Source organism: Coregonus lavaretus, assembly GCF_964263955.1.
Source record: "Coregonus lavaretus genome assembly, chromosome: 5".
NCBI lineage: Eukaryota > Metazoa > Chordata > Actinopteri > Salmoniformes > Salmonidae > Coregonus > Coregonus lavaretus.
Window position 1 is genome coordinate 60,845,176 of NC_139992.1, and position 16,390 is coordinate 60,861,565.

At 45.1% G+C, this 16,390-nt stretch overlaps 1 protein-coding gene across 1 annotated transcript in view; it reads left to right on the forward strand.

Annotated features, from left to right (window-relative positions):
- LOC311129058 (inactive dipeptidyl peptidase 10-like) overlaps positions 1-16,390 on the forward strand; it is a gene marked incomplete at both ends in the record, with an annotated part of 359,569 nt that overhangs the window by 327,676 nt on the left and 15,503 nt on the right. The window contains 6 exons of the mRNA XM_084161324.1: positions 2,467-2,621; positions 4,518-4,615; positions 4,732-4,855; positions 8,220-8,258; positions 8,758-8,865; positions 11,152-11,243. Coding sequence (XP_084017450.1) covers positions 2,467-2,621; positions 4,518-4,615; positions 4,732-4,855; positions 8,220-8,258; positions 8,758-8,865; positions 11,152-11,243 — 616 coding nt within the window. The remainder of the gene's footprint in view (positions 1-2,466; positions 2,622-4,517; positions 4,616-4,731; positions 4,856-8,219; positions 8,259-8,757; positions 8,866-11,151; positions 11,244-16,390) is intronic.

Here is a 16,390-nt window from a genome sequence, read left to right on the forward strand (position 1 = left end):
ATGTGATTTTCTGGATTTTTTCTTCTCATTTTGTCTGTCATAGTTGACGTGTACCTATGATGAAAATTACAGGCCTCTCTCATCTTTTTAAGTGGGAGAACTTGCACAATTGGTGGCTGACTAAATACTTTTTTCCCCCACTGTATTGGTAGATGGGTAAAAAAAAAGCAGACATTGACTATCCTTTTGAGCATGGTGAAGATATGAATTAACCTTTGGATTGTGTGGAAGGAAACCACTCAGGGATTTCACCTTAAGGCCAATGGTGACTTCAAAACAGTTGCAGAGTTTAATGGCTGTGATAGGAGAAAACTGAGGCTGGATCAACAACATTGTAGTTACTCCATAATACTAACCTACCAGACGAGCTAAATGCCTTTTATGATCGCTTCGAGCACCAGCTGTTCTGGACGACTGTGTGATCACGCTCTCCGTAGCTGATGTGAGCAAGACCTTTAAACAGGTCAACATTCACAAGGCCATGGGGCCAGATGGATTACCAAGACGTGTACTCAGAGCATGCGCGGACTAACTGGCAAGTGTCTTCACTGAAATGTTCAACCTCTCCCTGACCGAGTCTGTAATACCTACATGTTTCAAGCAGACCACCATAGTCACTGTGCCCAAGAAAGCGAAGGTAACCTGCCTAAATGACTACCACCCCGTAGCACTCACGTCGATAGCCATGAACTGCTTTGAAATGCTTGTCATGGCTCACATCAACACCATCATCCCGGAAACCCTGGACCCACTCCAATTCGCATACCGCCCAAACAGATCCACAGATGACGCAATCTCAATCGCACTACACACTGCCCTTTCCCACCTGGACAAAATGAACACCTATGTGAGAATGCTGTTCATTTACTACTGCTCAGCGTTCAACACCATAGTGCCCACAAAGCTCATCACTAAGCTAAGGACCCTGGGACTAAACACCTCCCTCTGCAACTGGATCCTGGACTTCCTGACGGGCCGCCCCCAGGTGGTAAGGGTAGGCAACAACACATCTGCCATGCTGATCCTCAACACGGGGGCCCCTCAGGGGTGTGTGCTTAGTCCCCTCTTGTACTCCCTGTTCACCCACAACTGCGTGGCCAAGCACGATTCCAATACCATCATTAAATTTGCTGACGACACAACAGTGGTAGGCCTGATCACCGACAACGATAGGGAGGAGGTCATAGACCTGGCAGTGTGGTGCCAGGACAATTTAATTTAATTTCAATTTAATTTAATTTAATTTAATTTAATATGCCATTTAGCAGACGCTTTTATCCAAAGCGACTTACAGTCATGCATGCATACATTTTAACAACCTCTCCCTCAACATAAGCAAGACAAAGGAGCTGAACGTGGACTAGAGTAAAAGGAGGGCCGAACAAGCCCCCATTCACATCAACGGGACTGTAGTGGAGTGGGTTGAGAGTTTCAAGTTCCTTGGTGTCCACATCACCAACAAACTATCATGGTCCAAACACACCAAGAAAGTTGTGAAGAGGGCACGACAATGCCTTTTCCCCCTCAGGAGATTGAAAAGATTTGGCATGAGTCCCCAGATCCTCATAAAGTTCTACAGCTGCATCATCGAGAGCATCTTGACTGGTTGCATCACCACCTGGTATGGCAACTGCTCGGCATCCGACCGTAAGGCGCTACAGAGGGTAGTGCATACGGCCCAATACATCACTGGGGCCAAGCTTCCTGCCATCCAGGACCTATATACTAGGCACAGAGGAAGGCCCCAAAAATTGTCAAAGACTCCAGTCACCCAAGTCATAAAACTGTTTTCTCTGGTACCGGAGTGCCAAGTCTAGGTCCAAAAGGCTCCTTAACGGCTTCTACCCCCAAGCCATAAGACTGCTGAACAATTAATGAAATGGCCACCCAGACTATTTACATTGAAAATCATTTTGGCCAAATGTTGCACAATCCAGGTGTGGAAAACTCTTAGAGACTTACCCTGAAAGACTCACAGCTGTAATCGCTGCCAAATGTGCTTCTACAAAGTATTTTACATTTTAGCAGACACTCTTATCCAGAGTGACTTACATGAGCAATTAGGGTTAAGTGCCTTGCTCAAGGGCACATCGACAGATTTTTCACCTAGTCGGCTTGGGGATTAGAACAAGCGACCTTTCGGTTACTGGCACAATGCTCTTAACCACTAAGCTACCTGCCGACTCAGGGGTGTGAATAATTATGTAAATGAGATATTTCTGTATAAAAAAATAAATGAAATGCAAACATTTCTAAAAACATGTTTTCACTTTGTCATTATTGTGTGTGTGTGTGTGTGTGTAGATGGGTGAGAAAAACATAATATTTAATCAATTTTGAATTCAGGCTGTAACACAATTTATTTTGGAATAAGTCAAGGGGTATGAATACTTTCTGAAGGTACTGTATATCATTTTCTAGAGATCTGCAATGTATTTCTTATGTATTCCTTGTGTCTCTTTATAGAGGAGATTCTCCAGTCCCATATAGCACACTGGTGGTCACCGGATGGAGAGAGGTTGGCCTTCCTGGTCCTCAATGACACTCTGGTGCCCAATATGGCCCTTCCTCGCTTCACTGGCGCTTCATACCCCAAAGGAAAGCAATACCCCTACCCTAAGGTAAGCAATAGCCTTAACCTGAGATGATGTACAGTACATTGTCTGCTGCCACCCACCTATCTAGCTTCGATTGGTGGAATGAAACAAATTGGCCTAACTCTGACTAATCTGAGATTACAGTGAGATTAATTATATCTCTTGTCATTCAATCAAAACCACAAACTGGGTTTCGGGAGTAAGACAAATCAACATTCCTCTTGAGCTTTTAGAAATAAATCACACTTAAATGTACTTGAGTTATTTACAGTTTAAAACAACAAAACCCATTAGCGTATCACTATAATTTTAAACTTAGATCAAGCAGCGATGAAACAATGTTCTTTCGCCTAACCCCTGGAACTCATGGTCACCATCCTGATTGAATAAGACCCACAGCATGTCTGTACTTCAAGGTACAGGAAGATCCATCCAAACAGTGTCCCTTTCCTGCAGCAATTAAGACTAAAACTCCCCACCAGATGTCTGTTGTTCCCCCAGTCCTCTGTGCGTCCCAATTTATACCCTTTTCCCTATATAGTGCACTACTTTTGACCAGGGGCCTATGGGTACGAGTAATGCAATATAAAAGGAATAGGGTACCGTTTGGGACGCAAACCCTGTGTCCTCTGTTTCTATAGTGATATTTAGAAAACTGAGGATACATAAGCGATCCCTCTTCCTGCTTTAGGTCAGCCTCTCGCAACACAGCACTGTGGGCCAGTGTGAGGCCAATCTGGCCATGTGTTCTTGGCCCAAGGTTAAACTAGAAGTGGCAGAATCCATACCAAGGGTGAGAACCAGTAGAGCTTGGCATATGGCATTTAGGCTTGAGTGCCAACAGTGAATGTGACACTGAATGTAGAAAAAGCACTGCTACACTATTAGGGAGGATTAGCATTAGAAAAGGTCAATACGATACTGTGCTATAGCAGTGCCTATAAGAGGACTATTCAGTCTCTATGGGGGCTTAGACAGGCTTTGGTTCATATCTTCATGCATTGTTCAAGGCCAACCTTTCTGATTCTTATTCGTATTTAAACATGATTAGGCTAAATACACTGCTGCGTGTAAATTAGGTGATAACTTTAGTCATGCTGTTTTTCTCATTTTGTTTCATAACCATGAACATTTGTATCACCATTAGATAAAAAGAGTTCATGTTATGCGTTGTAATGTGTAAAGACATATCTAATATTCATTGTTAGGACATAGATCTCCTGAGTGGCGCAGTGGTCTAAGGCACTGCATCACAGTGCAAACTGTGCCACTAGAGATCCTGGTTCGAATCCAGGCTCTGTCGCAGCCGGCCGCGACCGGGAGACTCATGGGCGGCGCACAATTGGTCCAGGGTAGGGGAGGGAATGGCCGGCAGGGATGTAGCTCAGTTGATAGAGCATGGCGTTTGCAACGCCAGGGTTGTGGGTTTGATTCCCACGGGGGGCCAGTATAAAAAAATATATGTATTCGCTAACTGTAAGTCGCTGTGGATAAGAGCGTCTGCTAAATGACTAAAATGTAAATGTAATTTGTTCAATTATTCTAATGTGTTATTATTATTTTTCATTGTTAGGGCATGTGTTCAATGATTCTAATGCATTATTATTATTATTATTATTCATTGTTAGGGCATGTGTTCAATTATTCTAATGTGTTATTATTATTATTATTAATTGTTAGGGCATGTGTTCAATGATTCTAATGTGTTATTATTATCATCCATTGTTTGGGGATGTTTTCAAGTTGTTTGTTTATGTTGGTAGCTACATATACAGTATAATATTGCTCTACATAACTACAATGTAATTATTCAATTATTTGTTTAGTTCATATAGTGATTGGTTTCGTGTGGTGTTTTTAATCTGTGATTCATAATGTGTAATGGTGCTACAATATCTAAAAGACTGACTCTGTTTTCAGGCTGGCCAACCCAACCCCACAGTGAAGTTATACGTGGTGAATCTGTACGGGCCGACACACACACAGGAGCTCACACCACCAGACAGCCTCAAACTAAGGTGTGATTTACTGCCTGGAATAATTCAAACAAATCTTGGGAAGTTCACTATTTGGAGAGACAAGGTCATGGTACATGTTGAAGATAATAACAACTTCTGTCCGTTCTCTCTCGTAGGGAGCACTATGTGGCCATGGTCAATTGGATCAGTAAAACCAAGACGACGGTCAGGTGGATGAACCGTGCCCAGAATGTGTCCATCCTGACCGTGTGTGAGACCACCACGGGGGCCTGTGTTAAGGTGAGAGGCATGCTGGGTAGGGGGTGGGGGGCTTGGTAATGTTGAGACTAGGTCACACTCCCCCTGGGGGGGTCATTCAGTTATTGAGTCAGTGGGAGGACAGAGCAGACAATGCATTGACTTTATTACTGCTACAGTATGGTACCAAAGGGAAAGAGATTGTTGACTCGAATGCCTCATCTGACAGTACTTTATCAGCTGTTCTGCTGTTTTTGTGTGCTTTTTACTATGCATGCTGAAGGGCACTTGTGGAGGGGTGTACAGTATGTGAATGCACTTTTTCTTATTCTGTTTATCCACCACTTTGAACACAAATATTATCTTGTGGCATTTATCAGATAAACACACACTATAAGTCATATTAATTATTATATTACTTTCAACTGGGAAGCCTTTATTGAATGTGTCACACCCTGGTTCGGGGACTCATTATGTTGAACCAGGGTGTGTTCATTCTATGTTTTCGGTTTCTCTGGTGGGTGTTCTAGGTGGTTTATTTTCTATGTTTGCCGGTGTGACTCCCAATCAGAGGCAAACGAGTGTCAGCTGTCGGCTGTTTGTCTCTGATTGGGAGCCATATTTAATCTATCTGTTTTCTTTTCGGGTTGTGGGATTTTGTTCGTGTGTGTGCGCGTGTTGTACCACAGACGTCACGGATTCGTTGTTTGTTTGTTTTGCTCGTGTGAGCATTTAATAAATATACTATGTTCACTCAACACGCTGCGCTTTGGTCTCCTCCTTCACACGATCGTGACAGAAAATCCCACCAAGACCAGACCAAGCAGCGTGTACAGGAGCTGAAGGGCGATAATTGGAAACAGAGGAGCGAGAAGTGGGCGAGAATGATGGAGGCCTGGTCCACGGGGAGGAGAGACCCCCAGGAAATTTTTAGGGGGGGGCTCACGACGTCGGGGCAGCAGGTGTACGGGTTGGAGGAGTGCAGGAGGTTGGCAGATAGGGCCGCCAGGTTAAGGGGGCCACTGGTCACGAAGGGGAAGGAAGGTGTAGAGGCACGGCCAAGGGTACTGGGGTGTGTTACCAGTCCGGTCCGGCCCGTTCCTGATCCCCGTGTAGGGCCAGGGGTGTGTGTCCTCAGTGCGGTCCTGTCTGTTCCTGTTCCTCGCATGGAGCCTGTGGTGCGCGTCCCCAGCCCAGCCCGGCCTGTTCCGGCCACTCGCACCAAGGATACGGTGCGCGTCGCCAGCCCGACCCGGCCTGTTCCGGTCACTCGCACCAGGGATACGGTGCGCGTCGCCAGCCCGACCCGGCCTGTTCCGGCCACTCGCACCAGGGATACGGTGCGCGTCGCCAGCCCGACCCGGCCTGTTCCGGCCACTCGCACCAGGGATACGGTGCGCGTCGCCAGCCCGACCCGGCCTGTTCCGGCCACTCGCACCAGGGATACGGTGCGCGTCGCCAGCCCGACCCGGCCTGTTCCGGCCACTCGCACCAGGGATACGGTGCGCGTCGCCAGCCCAGTCCGGCCCATCCAAGCTTCCCGCACCAAGTCTGTGGTGCGTCTCGTCAGCCCTGTCCGGCTCGTCCCTGCTCTCCGCACCAAGTCAGTGGTGTGCGTCGCCAGCCCATTCCGGTCCATTCCTGCTCCACGCACCAAGCCAGGGGCGCGTGTCGTCAGTCCGGCTCCGGCCAGCGGGGCTAGACAGGACCAGGAGTACTTTGGGGGGTTGGAGAGGAAGTGGGGATCAAGCCCGGAGCCGGAGCCGCCGCCGAGGAAGAATGCCCACCCAGCCCTCCCCTGTTTTGCTCATATTTAGGCGCGGTCACAGTCCGCGCCTTTAGGGGGGGGTACTGTCACACCCTGGTTCGGGGACTCATTATGTTGAACCAGGGTGTGTTCATTCTATGTTTTCGGTTTCTCTGGTGGGTGTTCTAGGTGGTTTATTTTCTATGTTTGCCGGTGTGACTCCCAATCAGAGGCAAACGAGTGTCAGCTGTCGGCTGTTTGTCTCTGATTGGGAGCCATATTTAATCTATCTGTTTTCTTTTCGGGTTGTGGGATTTTGTTCGTGTGTGTGCGCGTGTTGTACCACAGACGTCACGGATTCGTTGTTTGTTTGTTTTGCTCGTGTGAGCATTTAATAAATATACTATGTTCACTCAACACGCTGCGCTTTGGTCTCCTCCTTCACACGATCGTGACAGAATGATCATCTCAGCAAACTGTTTTCATTAAGTAAATATTTTTTCTTCCCACTATTTGTTTTGATGGCAATGATTGCACAGTGTTATTATAAGCTGTGTCTGGAAAAGTGCAGAGCTGTGGGCCCCGTGTGGGGAAAACATGGGAGTCTATGGGACACGGTCCAGTTCGACTGTCCCAAGGTCAGGCCCCACAGACGGCTGGACCAGAAACAAACAGATGCTTCAGCCAAGGAGCGGCTCCGCCTGGGTGCAGACTCAATTTGTCTGCCAAGGCTTTTGTCCTTAAATTAAAGAGCACAGATTCCGGATTTCCCCATTGGCATTTTAACCCTAAAAGCACAAACAGGGGGTCAAAAAAAATGTCTAAACCTTTTTTTTATACTCGGTCAAGCAACTTGTTACTAACAAAAAACCCTACATTTATCTGGATTTTTGTGTTAATATGGAGTAATGAAACATAATCCGTCTTTTGTATTCTAGCGATGCGCGCTAGAATGAAAATTGGCTGAAAATGCGGAATCAATACTAAACTTTGTGATAAAAGCACCAAATGTAAAAAAATTTAATACATATTTAGCTTTCGGTCTATTTCTCTAGAACAAGTTGAGAGTATCATCTTTCAGATGCAATTGGAACTGAGTTGATTGCCCATAGCGTTCGAAAGTTAGAGCTAATTTATCAGCCTCTGAGCATCACAGAAACACAACACTTTGAATAAATAACAGACAAATGTTCATAACAAGTGGCTGTGGATGAAATTTATCAAAATATCTGTTAAACATAACATTTGACTATAAATATATGACAATTTTTTTATGTATTCTTATTTTTGGGAATTTAAACTATTTACTTATGTTTTATTTACGCCATGGTTACATCACTGATGAGGGTCACTCATGTCACCATGGTTACATTTTTTTTATAAAATATTAAGTGTTAGAGTTTGACAGAAAGGGGGTGGGGATACCCCTTTTGGTACTTTTAGGGGTTGAAATATGTTGGTGCTTTTAGAGTTAAAGTATTGGGGAAGAAAGTGAATTGAGTGATTTTGAAGGACTTTGGGCTGTCTTTTTGGGATGCTTAATTCCAACCAGGCTCCACAGCTATTCAGGTTTTCTGAAGTAGGTTGGGATGTAATATGGGACATATTATAAATCGGGACATAATATTAACTGTTAACATTTTGGCCTTTCTATTTCAGAGGCATGAGGAGGCCTCAGAGCTCTGGCTTTCAAAACAGGTAAAAAATCTTTACTTCTGTAAATTCAGTCATGGTCAAACCTATCAAATCAAAGTTCCATTCAATCTTATTCAATAGATCTTTATTGTGCACTCATAGTAATGAATGGCCTAAATTGCCATTACACTTGTACTGATGTAGGATCTTAATTTGATGACTCTTTTGTTGCTGAGAATTTTCCTGCACAGCAGGAAATGCAAACTTTTAGTGCATTTGAGTTTTAAAAAGGCTTCTAAAGTTTGTAATTTCACTTAGAAATGTCAGACTTGATTTGCCCCAACGGAAAATGTATCCATCCCTACAGAAAATACCATGAATTATAATCCACATAATAATTCATATTTCCTGTTGCTGCAGGATTATTTTCCTGCTGTAGCAAACTGGCTTAAATTATGATCCTACATCTGTATATTACTAGTGTATTTTACACAATCTGTGATCATGTAATGACGTCATAACACTCGAAAAATATTTTTTGTTGCTGGGTTTGTTTCGGCAGAACCAGGAACCAGTGTTCTCCAGGGACGGCAGCATATTCTTCCTGACGGTGCCCGTCAAGCAAGGCGGGCGTGGAGAGTTCCATCACATCGCCATGTTCACCACACAGGTATTAGGGTCATGTCGCCATGGTTACATCACTGATGAGGGTCACTCATGTCACCATGGTTACCACTCAAAGTGTTCTGTTACCATAGTTTCCACCGGGGTGAGGGTAATATTTCCATGGTTACATCACAAGTGAGGGTTATTACTGTGTGCCCATAGTGATTAGCATCATCTCTCAATGGCCACTGTACTTTTTTGCAAATGTATTATGTGATGACTCAATGAAAGTGTCACACCCTGGCTCGGGGACTCAATATGTTGAGCCAGGGTGTGTTCATTCTATGTTTTCTGTTTCTCTGGTGGGTGTTCTAGGTGGTTTATTTTCTATGGTTGCCGGTGTGACTCCCAATCAGAGGCAAACGAGTGTCAGCTGTCGGCTGTTTGTCTCTGATTGGGAGCCATATTTATCTATCTGTTTTTCTTTCGGGTTGTGGGATTTTGTTCGTGTGTGTTCGTGTTGTACACTGGACGTCACGATTTCGTTGTTTATTGTTTTTGTTCTTGTGAGCATTTAATAAATATAATATGTTCACTCGCAACGCTGCGCCTTGGTCTCCTGTTCTAGACGAACGTGACAGAAAATCCCACCAAGACCAGACCAAGCAGCGTGTCCAAGGGCCATCGCCAAATGATCTCCGTGGCAGCTTCGACTGGGTCAAGCCCATTGAGGAGTTGAGTGAGGAGGGTTGGAGACAGAGGAGCGAAAGGTGGGAGAGAATGTTGGAGGCCTGGAGAGACCCCCAGAAAATTTTTAGGGGGGGGCTCACGACATCGGGGCAGCAGGAGGCCGCTATGGAGCGGTCCAGCGGGGTTGCAGAGGAGGCCGCCAGGTTACGGGGGCTACTGGTAGAAGAGGAGATGGAAGGTGTAGAGGCACGGCGAGAGGTACTGGCGGGTGTTGCCAGTCCGGTCCGGCCCGTTCCAGATCCCGGTGTGGAGCCAGTGATGTGTGTGCCCAGTACGGTCCGGTCTATTCCTGCTCCCCGCACCAAACCTACGGTGTGCGTCGACAGCCCAGCCCGGCCCGTTCCTGCGCTCCGCACCGAGTATGTGGTGCGCGTCGCCAGCCCAGCCCGGCCTGTCCTTGCTCTACGCACAAAGCCTACGGTATGCATCGCCAGCCCAGCCCGGCCTGTTCCTGCTCCACGCACAGAGCCTACGGTGTGCGTCGCCAGCCCAGCCCGGCCTGTTCCTGCTCCACGCATAAAGCCTACGGTGTGCGTCGCCAGCCCAGCCCGGCCTGTCCCTGCTCCACGCACAGAGCCTACGGTGTGCGTCGCCAGCCCGACCCGGCCTGTTCCTGCCACTCGCACCAAGCCAGGGGTGCGAGTCGCCAGCCTGGTCCAACCCGTTCCTGCTACTCGCACCAAGCCAGGGATGCGAGTCGTCAGCCCTGTCCGGCTCGTTCCTGCTCTCCGCACCAAGTCTGTGGTGCACGTCGCCAGCCCATTCCGGTCCGTTCCTGCTCCACACACCAAGCCAGGGGTGTGTATCGTCAGCCCGGTCCGATCCGTTCCTGTTCCACGCACCAGGCCAGGGGCGCGTGTCGTCAGTCCGGCTCCGGCCAGCGGGGCTAGACAGGACCAGGGGTACTTTGGGGGGTTGGAGAGGAAGTGGGGATCTAGCCCAGAGCCGGAGCCGCCGCCGAGGAATGCCCACCCAGCCCTCCCCTGTTTTCGCTCGTATTTAGGCGCGGTCGCAGTCCGCGCCTTTAGGGGGGGGTACTGTCACACCCTGGCTCGGGGACTCAATATGTTGAGCCAGGGTGTGTTCATTCTATGTTTTCTGTTTCTCTGGTGGGTGTTCTAGGTGGTTTATTTTCTATGGTTGCCGGTGTGACTCCCAATCAGAGGCAAACGAGTGTCAGCTGTCGGCTGTTTGTCTCTGATTGGGAGCCATATTTATCTATCTGTTTTTCTTTCGGGTTGTGGGATTTTGTTCGTGTGTGTTCGTGTTGTACACTGGACGTCACGATTTCGTTGTTTATTGTTTTTGTTCTTGTGAGCATTTAATAAATATAATATGTTCACTCGCAACGCTGCGCCTTGGTCTCCTGTTCTAGACGAACGTGACAGAAAGTGGCTTCAACGACATCAAATTGCAAACCTTGCTAGTGACCATAGCTACAGTACTGAGGACGACTTCCAGACAAACAATGATTATGATGATGATGATCTTGATGAGGATGATGTGATGACTGAAAACAGGAAGGTTTTTTTAAAATAGATATTGTAGATCACTCTCATAATAGCTTATTTCCTGTTTCTTGTCTCCTTCCTTCCTCCAGTTCAGAGCAGATCAAAATGAGGTCCGCCATCTAACATCAGGGAACTGGGAAGTAACTAAGATCCTGGCCTATGATGAGAGCAACGACAACATGTGAGTGTCTCTTCTGAACTGTGCATAATAAATCAATAATGAGGATTCAGGTATTTAGCATATACAGTGAGGTACAAAAGTATTTGGACAGTGACACTTTTTTTTGCTTTGGCTCTGTACTCCAGCACTTGGGATTTGAAATAATGCAATGACTATGATTAAAGTGCGGACTGTCAGCTTAAATTTGAGGCTATTTTCATCCATATTGGGTGAACTGTTTAGAAATTACAGCACTGTTTGTACATAGTCCCCCCATTTAATGGAATCAAAAGTACTTATGTGTATTAAAGTAGTCAAAAGTTTAATATTTTTGTCCCCATATTCCTAACACGCAATGACTACATCAAGCTTGTGACTCTACAAACTTGTTGCAGTTTGTTTTGGTTATTTTTCAGATTATTTTGTGCCCAATAGAAATTAATGGTAAATAATGTATTGTGTCATTTTGAAGTCACTTTACTTGTAAATAAGAACATAATATGTTTCTGAATCAGTGGAGGCTCCTCAGAGGAGGAAGGGAAGGACCATCCTCTTCAGTGAATTTCATTTTTTTTTTTTTATGGTAAAACATTGAAAAAGTTATCCTTTTTAGATAAACTATACTAAATATATACTGTTTTGCAATTAAGGTCTACAGTAGCCTCAACAGCACTCTGTAGGGTAACACCATGGTGTACCTGGAGAACAACTAGCTTCCATCCTCCTCTTGGTACATTGATTTCAATACAAAACCTAGGAGGCTCTTGGTTTTCACCCCTTTCCATAGACTTACACAGTAATTATGACAACTTCCGGAGGACGTCCTCCAACCTATCAGGGCTCTTGCAGCATGAACTGACATGTTGTCCACCCAATCAAAGGATCAGAAATTAATCTAGTACTGAACGCATAAACTACAGCTAGCTAGCACTGCAGTGCATAAAATGTGGTGAGTAGTTGACTCAAAGAGAGAGAAAGACAATAGTTTAACAGTTTTCAACAAATTAATTTATTCAGAAATGAAGGAGAAGCAAGAGAGAGAGAGAGAGAGAGAGAGAGAGAGTGTGTCATTCTTTTTCTCATTAAGTTTCTCTTACTTAGCTAGCAAATGCAGCTGGCTAGTTTAGTTTTTCAAACACCTGGCTCAAACAGAGGGATGCTATGTTAGCTAGCTGGCTGTGACTAATCAACACAACACTGGAACTCTTCCAAGTCAAGGTAAGCTTTTGGTTTTACTAATTTATTGCCACCGGTGCCCGCCATTGTAACTGCTTACTGACTATACACTGTAACGTTACTGCATGATTGTAGCGTGTTTACTGACGCATTAGTACTATTAGCTATGTTGACTATGACGTTACTTTAGCTACTATAGGGACAACGATGTAGGCTGTGTGTAGCGGTTATGACATGGTTTGGCTTGGAAAGGTTTCTTCGCCTGGTCACATACAGCTGATGTGTTGTTCATTGAGGTCCACAAACTAAGGGAAAAGGTGACGGGAGGAGAGTGCATAGAGGCGAGAAGGAATACAACGTGGCTGCTATGAAAGTGAACTGTGTTTATGCGGGATCAGGGGTGTTTTCATTACGCTGATTCTGTTGAAAAACGTATCTTGAACGGAAGCAAACAAAACGGGGATAAAAATACCTGAATTTGTCCAATAGAAACTCTCGTTTGCAACTGTTGGACTAATGATTACACCCTAGATAAGCTAGATGCAGACAAGAGTGTGCAAGGCGGTATTGAATGTGTCACTGTCTGTCCATGTGTCACTGTCTGTCATCTCACATTTTTCTCGACCTGTGTGCGTTGTAAACTTTCATTCATAGGCTAGGTTATAGCAACGTCATGATGGGTATAGAGAAAATTAGAGTATCATGTAGTAGCCTAAACCTATTGATGTTACATTGAACTGGGTTAATGGAATATGAATGACAGTAATCCAACATGCTGTAATAGAAGTAAGGCCATGCTCCTAAAAAAATATGTGTCCTCCCTCATCATAAACGGCACTGATCGCCACTGTTCTGAATAATTCTACATTAATGTGGATGCTACCATGATTACGGATAATCCTGAACGAAACGTGAATAATAATGAGTGAGAAAGGTACAGCGGCACAAAGATCATACCCCCAAGACATGCTAACCTCTCACCATTACCGATAACAAGGGAGGTTAGCATTTTGGGGGGGTATGATATTTATGCCTCTAACTTTTTACATCATCATGATGATGCGGCAGGTAGCTTAGTGGTTAAGAGCGTTGTACCAGTAACCGAAAGGTCGCTGGTTCTAATCCCCAAGCCGACTAGGTGAAAAATCTGTCGACGTGCCCTTGAGCAAGGCACTTAACCCTAATTGCTCCTGTAAGTCGCTCTGGATAAGAGTGTCTGCTAAATGACCAATTTATTTATGTGGCCGGTGACACTTTGCTTCTTGAAAGTCCAATATCTTGACAACTTCACTGCTGACATGCAAAACATTTTGGGACTGTATCATCAGTGGACTAATGAAAACAATACCAAAATATTTTCCCTTTAACCTCATAGTCATTGTATATTTTTCAAATCCAAAGTGGTGGAGTACAGAGACAAAACAACAAAACATTTGTTGGTAACACATGTTTTGGATAGTCCATCTGTAGATGCTCTACTGACTATCTACAGACTATCAGTAACATTTCAACTAACCATCTACTAACTCTAACCTTAGTCCTAACCTTAACCCTTATCCTAACCCTTAAACTTAACCCTTACCCTAACCCTTATTCGAAACCTAACCCTAACCGTGAATCTGGCAAGCAGTTTCTTATCAACAGATACTTTTTTGATAGTATGATCATCTGTAGAGCATCTACAGATGGACTATCCGAACTATCCAAATAAAGTGTGACCAATGTGTCACTGTCTAAATACTTTTGGACCTCACTGTGCATTAGTCTTATATGGATAGGTGACAGACAGTTGGGCATCTGGAGCTATGTTGATATGAGTCCCATATGCAATAATGCCTGCATTGACTATAAAATGACATTCATCATAATTCATCACATTTCTCATCAGTTCTTGACACAAAGGTATCTCGTACATATGCAGAAGCTAGTCTGGTCGACAGATCACATTATATGCATGTATGGACTGATGAATGAATGCTGTAGAGGAGTTGATGACAGCAGAAACATACAAAAAAAAATTGTTATCACAGTGAACTTGATTGTACACTCCACTGGCTTCCAGTTGAAGCCCGCATCTGCTACAAGACCATGGTGCTTGCCTACGGAGCTGTGAGGGGAACGGCACCTCCGTACCTTCAGGCTCTGATCAGTCCCTACACCCAAACGAGGGCATCGCGTTCATCCACCTCTGGCCTGCTGGCCCCCCTACCTCTGCGGAAGCACAGTTCCCGCTCAGCCCAGTCAAAACTGTTCGCTGCTCTGGCACCCCAATGGTGGAACAAGCTCCCTCACGACGCCAGGACAGCGGAGTCACTCACCACCTTCCGGGGGACACTTGAAACCCCACCTCTTTAAGGAATACCTGGGATAGGATAAAACTAATCCTTCTACCCTCCCCCTACCCCCCCCCCCCCCCCCAAAAAAAAAAAAAAAAAGTGTTTTATATATATACAGTGGGGGAAAAAAGTATTTAGTCAGCCACCAATTGTGCAAGTTCTCCCACTTAAAAAGATGAGAGAGGCCTGTAACTTTCATCATAGGTAAACGTCAACTATGACAGACAAATTGAGAAAAAAAAATCCAGAAAATCACATTGTAGGATTTTTTATGAATTTATTTGCAAATTATGGTGGAAAATAAGTATTTGGTCACCTACAAACAAGCAAGATTTCTGGCCTTCACAGACCTGTAACTTCTTCTTTAAGAGGCTCCTCTGTCCTCCACTCGTTACCTGTATTAATGGCACCTGTTTGAACTTGTTATCAGTATAAAAGACACCTGTCCACAACCTCAAACAGTCACACTCCAAACTCCACTATGGCCAAGACCAAAGAGCTGTCAAAGGACACCAGAAACAAAATTGTAGACCTGCACCAGGCTGGGAAGACTGAATCTGCAATAGGTAAGCAGTTTGGTTTGATGAAATCAAATGTGGGAGCAATTATTAGGAAATGGAAGACATACAAGACCACTGATAATCTCCCTCGATCTGGGGCTCCACGCAAGATCTCACCCCGTGGGGTCAAAATGATCACAAGAACGGTGAGCAAAAATCCCAGAACCACACGGGGGGACCTAGTGAATGACCTGCAGAGAGCTGGGACCAAAGTAACAAAGCCTACCAACAGTAACACACTACGCCGCCAGGGACTCAAATCCTGCAGTGCCAGACGTGTCCCCCTGCTTAAGCCAGTACATGTCCGAAGTTTACTAGAGTGCATTTGGATGATCCAGAAGAGGATTGGGAGAATCAGATGAAACCAAAATAGAACTTTTTGGTAAAAACTCAACTCGTCGTGTTTGGAGGACAAAGAATGCTGAGTTGCATCCAAAGAACACCATACCTACTGTGAAGCATGGGGGTGGAAACAACATGCTTTGGGGCTGTTTTTCTGCAAAGGGGCCAGGACGACTGATCCATGTAAAGGAAAGAATGAATGGGGCCATGTATCGTGAGATTTTGAGTGAAAACCTCCTTCCATCAGCAAGGGCATTGAAGATGAAACGTGGCTGGGTCTTTCAGCATGACAATGATCCCAAACACACCGCCCGGGCAACGAAGGAGTGGCTTCGTAAGAAGCATTTCAAGGTCCTGGAGTGGCCTAGCCAGTCTCCAGATCTCAACCCCATAGAAAATCTTTGGAGGGAGTTGAAAGTCTGTGTTGCCCAGCGACAGCCCCAAAACATCACTGCTCTAGAGGAGATCTGCATGGAGGAATGGGCCAAAATACCAGCAACAGTGTGTGAAAACCTTGGGAAGACTTACAGGAAACGTTTGACCTGTGTCATTGCCAACAAAGGGTATATAACAAAGTATTGAGAAACTTTTGTTATTGACCAAATACTTATTTTCCACCATAATTTGCAAATAAATTCATTAAAAATCCTACAATGTGATTTTCTGGATTTTTTTTTTTTCATTTTGTCTGTCATAGTTGACGTCTACCTATGATGAAAATTACAGGCCTCTCTCATCTTTTTAAGTGGGAGAA